The sequence below is a fragment of the Meriones unguiculatus genome, chromosome 14, assembly GCF_030254825.1.
Source record: "Meriones unguiculatus strain TT.TT164.6M chromosome 14, Bangor_MerUng_6.1, whole genome shotgun sequence".
NCBI lineage: Eukaryota > Metazoa > Chordata > Mammalia > Rodentia > Muridae > Meriones > Meriones unguiculatus.
The window spans coordinates 29,465,708-29,479,132 of NC_083361.1; the positions used below are offsets into that span (position 1 = coordinate 29,465,708).

At 39.6% G+C, this 13,425-nt stretch overlaps 1 protein-coding gene across 2 annotated transcripts in view; it reads left to right on the forward strand.

The window, feature by feature from the left end:
* Positions 1 to 13,425, forward strand: part of Sbf2 (SET binding factor 2) — a 331,059-nt gene that overhangs the window by 245,407 nt on the left and 72,227 nt on the right. For both annotated transcript variants that reach the window (XM_060367046.1, XM_060367047.1), the window contains exons 18-22: positions 4,046 to 4,216; positions 6,378 to 6,634; positions 9,156 to 9,328; positions 10,180 to 10,253; positions 12,640 to 12,835. In XM_060367046.1, the coding sequence (XP_060223029.1) occupies positions 4,046 to 4,216; positions 6,378 to 6,634; positions 9,156 to 9,328; positions 10,180 to 10,253; positions 12,640 to 12,835 (871 nt within the window). The remainder of the gene's footprint in view (positions 1 to 4,045; positions 4,217 to 6,377; positions 6,635 to 9,155; positions 9,329 to 10,179; positions 10,254 to 12,639; positions 12,836 to 13,425) is intronic.

Below are 13,425 nucleotides of genomic sequence, written 5' to 3' on the forward strand. Positions count from 1 at the left end.
TCTTACAGCAGAATTCCCAGACTGGATGATAGTGGCACACGCCTTTAATCTCAGCACTTGGGTGGTAGAGGCAGGAGGATCTTTGTGAATTCAAGGCCAGTCTAGTCTACATATCAAGCTCCACAATAACTAAAACTACATAGAGAGAGCCTGTCTCAACACCACAGCTTCCACAGTAAGATTTGTTTGTTTTCTTTTGGGGGCTGCAGGTACAGAGGAATGGGGAGATGAGTGAGATTGGAGTGCATAATGTGAGATTCACAAAGAATCAGTAAGTTTAGAAAAAGGAAGGAAAGAACGAAGGAAGGAAGGAAGGAAGGAAAGAAGGAAGGAAGGAAGGAAGGACTCCCTGCTCTAGCTGTGCCGCCTGCTGGCAATGCCTCAGTTTTCTCATGTTATTGAAATGGGAAGTAGTATCCTTTGTCAGTGGGTTGGAAGACTGCTTTGAAGATTAAATTAATAACTATAGTAAGGAAATCCTCAGCAACTGAGATAGTTCTATATTATTCTTAAAGATGTCATTGGCATTGTACCTGCCAGCCAGCCTTCTTCCCTGAAATGTAGTTTCCCTCTGACTTCCCTAAATGGAGCTGTGAGCCATTTTTAGCCAAACAGACTTTAGACAGTTCCTGCATACTCACATAACTCCTGATCACCTCCTCAGATAATCTATGTCCATATATGTGGGTTTGAATTGGCTCTCTGTTTAGTGAGCACCGTGAGTCTGTTCTCCACATCCTGCCTCATGCTGGGTTTCTTTTGAAAGCTTTGTGGAAAATGAACGGCATTGCTTAATCTAGTACCCTCAGGGCTATTTTTGCTAGATAAGGAAGGAAATCAACACATTCTTAAATATCTTAGAAAACTGGATGACAAAATATCATTTGTTTCTTTAGGACATAATTAAAGAAGTGTTATGAAATATAGAGTAAATATTTATGCCAGAGTTGAAGGGTAAAAGAGATGTCATTTGACAAGTATTCTCTATCGCCACCCTGTCACCCTCAGGACAGTCACTAAGAGCACACGACCAATTTGGGAAATCTTCCTAGAAAAAGTTTGCTTCAAACTAAAGAAGTGACTAGAATAAGAGATAGTTTTGACCATGGTTGCTTATTTTCTCAGTTTACTAAACTTCTGCTGCTGTCACTGTTTATACTGAATCTGAAACTCTAAAGTCTCATTACATCTCTTTCTCCACAATTGTAGTAAAGTTCCATTTTGTATAATTTGTTAACTTTTGTATCTTAAGGAACGTGTAGTCAGATATGGTAAAGCAGACTTCTATTCCTTTCAAACCTTAGCATGAAGCAGGAGGCTCTTAGGTTTGAAGGCTGCCTGGCATGGTTAGATAGTAAATTCTAGAATAGCTAAGACCCTGTTGTTTAATTAATAAATAAATCTACCTCATTTCTGTGTGACTTGGACAAATATATTCTCAAAGAATCTCAGATGAACAATGAAGAGATGTGGTATTCCTTCTACCCACTTCCTGCAAAGTTCTGTTGTTATGAAGCTGTTAGTTGAAGCTATGAGGATATCTATGGAGAAAAGGTCTCACTGCCCTCTGCTGTCCTAAGGACATACCTGTTCATTGTACAGTGTCCATACTAACAGGGACACATATTCCTCTTCAAAGAGGTAATATTTTACGTGCTTGGGAATTAATGATTTTTAGGCATGGTTTAAGCAAAGGCTATAGCTATATGTGGGCTACCACAAAAATTAAATTTGCTACCACAAAAATTATCTTAATATTATCTTAAGATCACTTTCACCTTGCTGTGATTTTCACCTGGTAAATAGGCTGTGGCTCTGCCTCTTTGGGCCACTGTCATTCTCTTTTGCACCATTTTTCTGCCTTTGAGTGTATAGTTTCATTTTATTGAAAAGACTTAGAAAAGTTTTCATATATATTTTTTTAGTTTGTGCATAAACAGGAAAGGTATTTCAATGGATATGTGACCAGGAGAAGCAATATGTAGCATGGCTGAGAGTAATGCTTAAGGGCAAAGGTAGGGCTTTATTAAACTATCAGATTCATTGAAAATCTCCTAAATCACTCTGAAAAGACAGCTCAGTTTTCTGAACTCTTCTATATTAATAATGTATACAGACTGTTTAGAGTTGCTGTGGTTTATATTGTGCTGCATTTGTAAGAAATGATTCTACCTTGGGTTGTACTCAGGGGAAAAGCAACTTAGAATTTCTATTTTGGGGGGAGGGGTGTGAAGCAGCGTCTCTGCATATTCCTGGCTGTCCTGAAGCTCACTGTGTGTAGGCCAAACTGGCTTTGAACTCACAGAGATCCCCTTGCCTCTTCCTCCCAAGTGTTGAGATTAAAGGCATGCATTACCATTATATCTCACTCAGAATTATGCTCTATCTTATTTGAATTTTATGCTTTTTCAAAAGCATAAAATTTTATCTCTTTCAAACATTTATGCCATGTTTTCACTCATGATAAATCTAAGAAGAGCATATGTTTTTACATATATGACATGAAAGCCAAAAGGGAACTATTTGGGGGAAGGAAGGGAATGGGAAGTAACAGGTAGATATGAGCAAACTATAATGGGCATGAAAATATCACAGTGAAATAAGTCTCATTCTGAATAGGACTTTGCTCTGTTACTGAAATGAAGATCTAAAATGTCAAGGGAATAATTTATAATCTACTCACTGGATATCTTTATGCAGGATATAGAAGAAACACATGATTCAGTGTCGTTTCTGCTAACACAGCTAGCAGAACCACATACATTTAGTCCATGATTTCCCATTGAAGACAGCATCTGGAGTGAGCAAACGAGGCATCGTGAAAACCAAACATGACCTTCTCCTTTTTCTGCCTCATGGTCAGCACCTGTTTATAGCCACCGTATAGAAGGAACTTTACTCATAGTCAGTCACCTCCAAAGCAGTACACAGCCCTTGAAGGGAACTTGCATCACATATGACACAGAGATTCTTGCAGACAAAATCACTCACCCTGCTTGTAAGTGTGTAAGACTAAAACATGGTATACCTGTTGCTTGCACGTGCTTTAGGGTTGGTATGTCTGGATCAAAAGGGAAATTACATCAAGCTTAGCATTCTGCTGGTACCTTACTTATTTGTTCTACAGACCTAAAAATGGACTTCTGCGAATAATTGTGTATATAACCTTAATATTTCTTAACATTTCAGAAGATAACCCAGCTTACTAAATTGCTTAAAAAGAAAAAAAAGTACTTTACTATCACACAGAGAGAGGGAGAAAGATTAATTAAATTACAGAAGGTAAAATGGAACCACAATTTTTTTTTTCTTTTCTGCAGTGTTTTCTATTGTTTGCTAAGAGGTGGCAAATTATTTAATGTATTTTTAAAACACACCCTAGCTAGAAATGGTGGTCTGCAATTCTATAATCTCAGCACTCATAAGGCTAAGGCAAGAAGATAAAGAGTTCTGAGTTAGCCTGGGCCAGTGAGATGAATCAAAAGATAAAGATGTTTGTTAGCAGGCTTGAAAATTTGAATTTGATACTCAGAAGCCACATGGTAGAAGGAGAAAACCTACTCTATAGATTGTCCTCTGACTTATGAACACAGGCTGTAGCATGTACACACATACCTGCAAAACAAATAAATGTTAACAAATCATAAAGTAAGAGAAATTTTAGATTATTAAAGTTTTATTTTTAGGTTGTATTGTATTGGGTTTTAGTCTATATCCCAGTTAGAATAACTGTAAAGTACCCACCTTGTATATACCAGCGTAGGAGATATTTTTGGTATATTTTATAATTCACAGAATTATATTAATTCTATAATTTATAGTATAGCTATTGTTAAAATGCTCATTTGAGTAGGTAAAACAACCAAGACCTCAAAGGATTTCATACAGAGCTGACAGTTGCCATTTGAACATGAGTACAGTGCTGATTACTAAGCCTTCAGAGAAATCTTTTTTATCACCTCTACAATTAACTGTAGCTCCTGTGACCTTCTGAACTGTCATAGTCTGGCAGCACTGTGCTGATGGATATTACGTGTTCTCGTAGAAACTTGCCCCCGGAGTCAGCCAGTTTGCCTACACCTGTGTCCAGGACCACCCCATTTGGACAAATCAGCAGTTTTGGGAGACGACGTTCTACAATGCAGTGCAGGAGCAGGTCCGCTCCCTGTACCTCTCAGCAAAGGAGGACAATCACGCCCCACATCTGAAGCAGAAGGTAAGGGAAGAAAACACTTCTGTGTGGTTGGGACCTGAAAGACAGTTCAGGCAGATGTTCTTAGGCAAAGGGACTCTACCTATGTGGCTCCTGAGTGTTAGGGAGTCCTGTAGTGAGCATCTTTCTTCCTTTAATTCTGGTACCATGTTTTTCTATAATGACCTCATACTACAGTTCTTTAGCACTAGAATTGTTTTGTTATATTTTAATGAGAACTCCTTGGAAACAATTTGAGAAAATCGAATAGAAAAAACAAATCTAAGATGGGCCCAGGTATAAGTCTCCAGCCACTTACTTCCTTGAAGAAATGCCAGGTTTATCTCTCTGATAGAATGTTTTTACCTAACAAGCACAAACCCTGAGTTCCCTTACCACCATTGGAAGAAGAAGGAAAAAAAAAAAAGAAATTGAAGTTAATTGACTATAAAGATAAATGTAAAATTCAGTAGTCCTGTTCAGAATATGTCAGCAATAACTGAGGTCTTTCTTTAGGATTTGTGTGTATGTGTATGTGTGTGCATGTGCGTGCAACGTTTGCTAGATATCCATGTATTTAAATAGCTAGAAAATAAAATTTAAACTACTCCAATTTTTAAATGTCATTTTCTGGCTTTCTGTTCTTAGACTGACTATTCATATTACCCCCACATGTCCTCATTGGTGAAATGTATAGATGTCTTTAAGATTTTCATGTCTGATAGAAGGCTAATTAAGAGTTCTTGACACACACTAAGTAAAAAGTGTTACAAATCATCATCCTCATGAAGTGAACTTAAAGGAGCCTAAAAGACTCAATGTTGATTCATTTGAGAGTGATTTTAAATTCAACCTTTTTGAACTGAAGATTTTGGGAGCACATCACTGTAGATTCTGTCCATCATCTTCTACTTCAACTTATTTGTAGGTAGGATGGATTATCCTAGGCATCTAAGAGAAGCAACATAGTCATAGTCAAACGCGTATGTGCTTCATCATCTTAAACATATTTTTGGTTTATTAAGTAGAATAGAAACTCTTGATTACAAATAGCATTGACAGGTATGTAACTGTTATTGTTCAAATGTGAATTGTTTGCTTAATTAATATTCAGAATTTCTTGATAAGACACTACATGCACCACTCAAGGTGTAACTTGTAGCAGATACAGAGACTGTTGGGCTGGGACACACCCAGAAATAATCAGATTGTTAGCGTGCCTTTGCTGATTTTTAAGCAGCTGTAATTTGCTGGATTGACATATTTATAAAGCACTCATACAGCAAATGTGGCACAGCTGCTGAGTCCCTCCATCCTGAAAGAGTCCTACCTCTGAGCACTAAATTAGATACGGTATGTGTTTTAGCACTCCATACTAGATAAAATACTATGCAGGTGTGAGTTGCTATTACCATCATGTATCTCTTCAGCCTTTCCACAGATACCTACACATTTGTGTATTTGATAATGTTTTACAAAGACATCTAGTTATATTGTTTTGTGACTTTGATCATTCTGTTTCCTCTCAAAGAGCAGAAGAAAGATAAGAGTTTTAGCAGATGTTACTGAAGTGTTCTGACAAGGGCACTTAACAGGAAATCTGTTCATTTTTGTAACTAGTAGCTTCAAAGAGGTGAAGCCACAGAGTCAAGTGTAAACGCAGAAGTTAAAGTGAGAAGCATGGGTCTATGTTTTGCTACTGTTTCTTTGGATTTGTCATGTGGTACCAACGAAATTATGCAGGCCAGGGGAAAAAGCTCCAGTGTACTTTGTGGGGTTATTCTGCTGAGTTTCGCCTCTGCTGATACAGTACTTAACAGATTCTTCCCGTCATTCCAAGAGATTCAGCCCAACATGCTGACGCACACTAGTAATCCCAGCACTTGGGAGGTAAGGGCAAAAAGATCAAGAGTTCACAGTCATTTCCACTACACAGCAAATTCAAGATGAGACCCTTTCTCAAAATAAAAAAGGGAAATCCATTTTCCTGATCTTTAAGTGGTTTCTTGATATTTTCCTTAAAAATAGTGTATACTGATAAACTATACTAAAAGATACAGAATATTCCAAGAGAAGACCAAGATTTAAGACATGGACAGATTTCAGCGTCATCCGTGTCTGAGGCGCACAGATGAAGTGATAGCTGTTCACCCGTGGCTTATTGTGCTTTATTTTCTGGGATAAGCTTCCTGATGGCCAGTGTCAGGAGAAGACAGCGATGGACTTGGCAGCCGAGCAGCTTCGCCTTTGGCCTACTCTGAGCAAGTCAACTCAGCAGGAGCTGGTGCAACATGAGGAAAGCACTGTCTTCAGTCAAGCCATTCACTTTGCAAACCTCATGGTTAACCTGCTGGTTCCACTAGACACAAGCAAAAACAAGCTCCTTCGAGCATCTGCTCCAGGAGACTGGGAAAGTGGGAGCAACAGCATTGTCACAAACAGGTACTGAGATGGAGCACACAGCTCCTCCTCAGATCTAATCATGTCTCGGCAGAAACATGGCAAATACTGCTGTACGTGTTTTAGAAATGACTGTTTTCCCCATCTCCAGCTTACTCAGCCCTTCTGTTTTAAAAAACAAAACAAAAAAAAACTTTCCTTTATCCTACTTAATCTGCCCCCCCAACACACACACACACACCCCTTTTGTCTCTGGACCTAATTTGTCAAAAGTCTATACCACTGATGTGGTCTGTCAGTCACGTTCTGCTAAAGCAGAGTGCTCTGAAAAATTCTGGTGAGGAACTTCTTATCAAGGTGTTTGCTTCTTGGCCCTCTTGTTTCTCAATTTATCTAAATTTTGTCAAATTGTGCTGTCTAAATTATTTTTCATTGCTGTAACCAAAACACCTGAGAGAAATAAGTGCTTATTTTTGAGGTTTTCAGACAATTCAGTCCATTATTGCTTGGCCCCATGAGCTTTGGCAGAACAATATGGTAGCAAGAGTTTGTGGCAAGAGAACCTTCTCCACCTCCTTTCACCCGAGAAGCAGAGAGAAGGGATTGCAGGAAGGAACCAGAGCAAAACCCTGCCACTCCCAAAGACTTACTTCTCCCCACTCCCACTCTCTGCCACTTCCCAATAGAACCATCGTGTTATAAATAGGAGAGCCCCCAGAGCTGATCACTTCTCAAAGGCCCACCTATGGGCAGCAGGCCGCGAGTCTGTGGAGTCCACTTCATATTCAAACCCTAACATGACATCCTCAACCTCACCTTCTTCTCTGTTCTCCAGTGAGTTTCCATGTCCCAAGAGTGAAACACCTTTGCTACGGCCCGAGAGGTGATAGGAACCATGCACTTCCTGTAACGCTCACCAGCTCTCTGTCCTTCTTAAGTCAGCCCCAGTCTTTGTGCTGATAGGACCCTCAGACACCCTGAGCCTGTGCTGCCTGCTTGTTATTCCCAGGTCTACACTACCTACCTGTCTTCAGTAGCCCCAAGATCTCTCCTTGCTTTACATTGTTGATCAAGTGTCACCCTTCAGATAGGCTTGGCCTTTTTTAAGTGTCCCAATTGTTACTGGGTTTTTTTGTTTTTGTTTTTGTTTTTACTTTGATTGGTTGTTTTTTTCTTCTCCAGGTGTTTTTCATAACTTGATTTCTTCCCCCGTTTTTTCTCCTCTCTTTATTTTTATTTTCTATTAATGTGGTATTGTTTTGAGTTTGGGGTTTTTTGAGACAAGTTCTCACTAAGCTGGCCTCAAGCCTGTAATGATCCTCTCAGCCTCCCAAGCTGTACCACCACATCACAGTCTGATGTATTTTCACATGTGCTCTTGCCTTTGTCCTTTCTTTGTTGTGTTCTTTGTTCAGTTCTCTGCATCTTTGCAGATAGTAGGTGCTAGGTAACAATGTTTAACTGAATAGATAAACAAACGAACTAACGCTGAGCAGCAGTTTTAGCTCTCTAGTAATAGATGTTGAAATGCCTGGCTAGTCCTGGTTCTCAACAACTTGTCAGGCTCCTTCAGGCAGCTCCTCTTTTTCTCAGTCCTTCTTCGTTTCATTTCAGATGTGTTCATTTGTTTTACATAAGTTTATCACCTGCAGAAGAAAGTAGCTTCACAGTGGCTCTGAGAGTTACGATTTACTACAGGAGTTTAGGTGCAGAGACCAGGGAGAGAGAAATCTGACAAGAGAAAGGGTCATAACAGTCTCATTCTTCCATCTGGAAGAACATGGAGGTTTCTCAAAAGGGTTCGTGCTCTCTGCCTACCAAGGTGCATCAGTCACTAGCATCAGCCGCATTCATTTTGCTTCTCTGTAATGATTAACTTGGAAGGACAGGTTTTTTTTTTTAATTAAATTTTTGTTTTTTATATTAATTACAGTTTATTTACTTTGTATCCCAGCTGTAGCCCCCTTCTTCATTCCCTCCCAATCCTACCTACCCTTCCTCATCTCCTCCTTGTCCCTCTCTTAAGTCCACTGATAGGGAAGGTCCTCCTCCCCTTCCATCTGACCCTAGCCTATCGGGTCTCATCAGGACTGGCTACATTGTCTGGCTCTGTGGCCTGGCAAGGCTGCTCCCCACTCAGGGAGAGGTGATCAAAGAGCCAGCCACTGAGTTCATGCCAGAGACAGCCCCTGCTCCCCTGACAAGTTTTTTTAGAAGGTTCTGGTAGCAGATAATAAATTATTGACACAGCCCTTTGCTTTCTTTTCTGTGGCTTCTAAGTTCCTTTTGAGAGAGTAAGAGAAGGTATTGCTTACAATAATAAATCTTATTCTAATAGATGATATTTAAATGTAGGCACATAGAACATAACATTTCACAGCTGCCACTTAATAGAACCATGGAGTTAAGTGTGTCTCTCCTGATTATACGCCTCTTTTAGCAAGTTTCAGTTCCTCTGTAAAGTGACTATAATGTCTTTTTTTTTCTTATTTTCTTTTTTTTCTTTCTTTTTTTTTTTTTTAATTTGAGGCCTGGCCATGATTTCTTTCCTTGGTTCTCTTAGTATTGCAGGAAGTGTAGCTGAGAGCTATGATACAGAGAGTGGGTTTGAAGATTCAGAAAATAATGATGTTGCCAACTCCGTTGTGAGGTTCATTGCCCGGTTTATTGACAAGGTTTGTACAGAGAGTGGAGTGACTCAGGACCACATCAGGAGTCTCCACTGCATGATTCCAGGTAATCAATCACTTCGAGGGGACTGAAGGATCGGAGGGTTGAAGCAGGTATGACCCAGCACAGTACTTGTGCACTGGGCTTGTCTCTAATGTGCTTCTTATTTCTTTTATTGTTGTTCTGTTTTCTAAGAAAAGACTGCATGTGACCCAGGCTACCCTCACATTTGCAGTGCACCCAAGCTGCCCTTGCTTTTCTGATCCTCAGCCTCTGCCTCCCAAGGGCTGGGGTTACAGGCCTGTGCCACCATGACATGTTCCAGAGTTTACTAAACTGTGGCAATTAACATGAATTGCATTAATTGTATTTACAATATTTAATCGCTCCAAATAGATATGTGCTAACTATTATCAGGTAATATTTTCTGTTTCTTCAGTCTCTGCCCCTGGAAATACCTAATCTATTTCTGTTTCTATGAACTTTACTATTCTAGTGATTTTACATATGTGGAATATATAATATTTCCACTTTTTCAGTTAGCGTAATGTTTTTAGGGTTTATTCATGTGTTACTTCACTCATTCATTTTTTATTATTAAATACTATTTCATTCTATGGATATATCTTATCTGTTCAGCAACTGATTTGTCAATGGACACTTGGGTTTTTTCATTTTTAGAGATTTGTGAGTGATGATGCTATGAATATTTGCATACAGGTAACTGTCTGAGTACTTGTTTTCAATTCTTTGGAGATGCATACCTAGGAATAGAATTTCATGTGTTACATGGTTACTATATTTTAACTTTTGGAGGACCTGTCAATTTTTACTTCGTTTTCATTGTAAAATATCTGGAATTTGCACGTGCACCCTGGTTGATTTTCTCTCTTTTTGAATTCTCTGACTCACCCTAGGAATTGTAGCTATGCACATTGAGACCCTAGAAGCAGTACATCGAGAGAGTAGAAGACTTCCACCTATCCAGAAGGTAATTACCCCTCACTGTGTGCTTTCAGGGTACAACAGCCCTTTCAAAACACAGCAGCAATGGGCTACTACTGTGCTCTAGACAGTGCCTTCTTAGCTATTTATAATTTATGGATGCATTAAAAGTTTTGGGGACTTTGCCCTACAAAGTTTTGTAAGCTGCTGAAATAGGAATGCTGTCTGTTTTGTGATTCAACAAAAGAACAATAATAATGTCTTGTTAACTCCTCTTTTTACAGAAATAAATCATGAATAATTCTAATCGCCAAGCCCAAAGCCAATGTTGATACACACACCCCATCCCCCAAAAAAGAAAATATTTAAAACGGTTTCCATAAAAGCACTGGGTTTGTGACTGTCCATGACCAACAGCTGGGAAATTTAATAAGGATTTGGAGTCCCTGCTCTCCTGAATTAGAAAACCCTGGGACCTAGAAATCTGTGTTTGAGAAAGCCACTCAAGTAGTTATTTTGCTGCTGTTCTCACACCTGTTACAGACTAGAATCTGGGCCTTCTGCTCTCTGACAGAACTTTTAAAAATACATCTAAAGGAGCAATCAGAAGCACATAGGTAGGAGCAGCAGTCTGAGGCTTAAGATATAGTGGCCATTACACTTTGATTTCTGCATTAGTAAGATTCTTTGAGCCTGAAAAAAGAATAATGCTGATTTGGGTCAGTTGTGGTTTTGTTTGTTTGTTTGTTTGTTTTGGAGGACCTGTCAATTTTTACTTCGTTTTCATTCTAAAATATCTGGAATTTGCACGTGCACCCTGGTTGATTTTCTTTCTTTTTGAATTCTCTGACTCACCCTAGGAATTGTAGCTATGCACATTGAGACCCTAGAAGCAGGGTCTCAGGTATGAGAAAGTTTGTGCTAGGGGGTGGTGAGACACTTCTTTTGTATTGTTTTGGGTTGGGTTGGGTTTGGGGGTGTTTGGTTATATTTTTAGATTTTGTTTTCTGTTTGTTTGTTTGTTTGTTTTGAGACAGGGTCTTAGTATATATCTCTGACTGTGACTGTCCTGGAGCTCACTATGTAGACCAGGCTAGCCTCCAAATAACGGAGATCCACCTGCCTAAGCCTCCCCAGTACTTAGATTAAAGATGTGCACCACTATATCCAGTTGATTTGGGTAGTTTTTATTACTGATTAAAAAACAGATGGTTATGGGCTGGAGTGATGACTCAGCAGTTAAGAGCACTAGCTGTTCTTCCAGAGGACCTGAGTTCAGTTCCTAGCACCCATATGGCAGCTCACAACTGTCTGTAGCTCCAGTTCCAGGGAATTTGACTCCCTCACACAGACATACATGTAGGCCAAATGCCAAATGTACATAGGAATAAATAAATAAAGTTTAAAAATAAATAAAAAGCAGATGTTCAGGGAGAATGGTCTTTTTCCTTACCCACACCTCTCAAGAGGAGTCTTATCATGTTGTTTTTCATATACCGGACACTGAGCTAAATTTCTCACGTGAAAAATTCATTACTTGGCCAAAAAGGACTAAATCTTTTGTAAAAAAAAAACAAATCCATGGACAGCCACGGTGGCACACACCTTTAGTCCCAGCACTGAGGAAAGAGGGGCAGGTAGATAGATCTCTGTGAGTTCAATGCCAGCCTGATCTACATAGTGATTGCCATGCCAGCCAAGACTACATAGTGAGACGCTGTCTTTAAAACAAAGCAGCAAAAGCTACCTATGGAGCCAGGCAATGTAGCACTCACCTGTAATCTCAGCAGTGAGGATGTAGAAGCAATACAGTGAGGAGGAATTCACATCCAGTCTCGGGTATGAGAAAGTTTGTGCTAGGGGGTGGTGAGACACTTCTTTAATGCCAGCACTTAGGAGGCAGAGGCAGGTGGATCTCTAAGTTTGAGGGCAGACTGGTCTATAGAGCAAGTTCCAGGACAGCCAGAGAAACACTGTCTTGAAAAACCAAAAAAACCCAAATCCATTTAAATGCTTGTTTCTTCAGTCTACAGGATAGTACTGTTTCATGTAAAGTTTAAGCATGAAAGAAATACAATGTAGTGTCTTCCCTTACCCCACCCCCAAGTCTCTGTCAGAGCTACTATAATCTGCCTTTATTAGTTGGTCACTTTCTTATTGCTTTTCTTCTCTGACATTCCATTGTTTTAAAGGCTATACAATGATTGTTTGAATGGATATTTTAAACTTTCAAGTTATTTCCTATATTTTTACTGTGAACAAGCAGTGCAGCAAAATCTTTTCACATTTGGACTTAGAAACTCCATTTCTGCTCTTCCCAAGTCAGGCTCAGGGTTGGCTCAGGGTTTCCAAACTATACATGAAAATGTAACCTGAAACTAAATGATGGAAATGCTTCAGGAGTTGCTTTTAAAACAGTTGACTGTTCTTAGCCCAAGATTCTCCGACCAGCTCTACTGCCAGGAGAAGAAATTGTTTGTGAAGGCCTTCGAGTCCTGCTGGATCCTGATGGTCGGGAAGAAGCCACTGGAGGTCTCCTTGGAGGTCCTCAGCTACTGCCTGCAGAAGGTGCCTTGTTTCTCACCACATACAGAATTCTCTTCAGAGGGACGCCACATGACCAGCTAGGTATGACCCAGTGCACACCATCAGAGCCCCATGTGGCACTTGAGGTTTTATTTAGTCCATGCTTAATGATTTACATCTCATTTCAAACCCAGAAAAGAAAAAAGGTATGCTTGGTGTTGAAATCTCACTTTGTTCTTTCTTTGCAATTTTAATGTTGTATGTTCTAGGAAAATGTTTTCATCAGAGAAAACATTTTTTTTCTCTTTCTTTCTCCTTTAGTAACACATAGAAATCTGGGTGGGTTTTTTTTTTTCATGCATTATACAGGCATAAGTTGTTTAACAAGTATTAAAACTTAAATCTAATGTATACCCTAGCTTTGCTTAGCTTCTGGATATGAACTTAACAAGTTGAGAAATTCAGAGAATGAGGAATTCTGAAGATAGTGAACAAATGTGTAAGCCTCTCGATTCAATAATCCTCATCCAGGCCTTCCTGCCCTGGCTCAGCTGTTAGACTGCCATTGCTGCTTCTGTCATGTTAGCTATCACCGTGCCCAAAATGCCTCCCCTCTTCTCTCTCAAGTTAAAACCCTACCCTCTGTTCAGAGCTCTCCTTCCCTCCCACAACTTGCAGAAGTTTTATTCTAT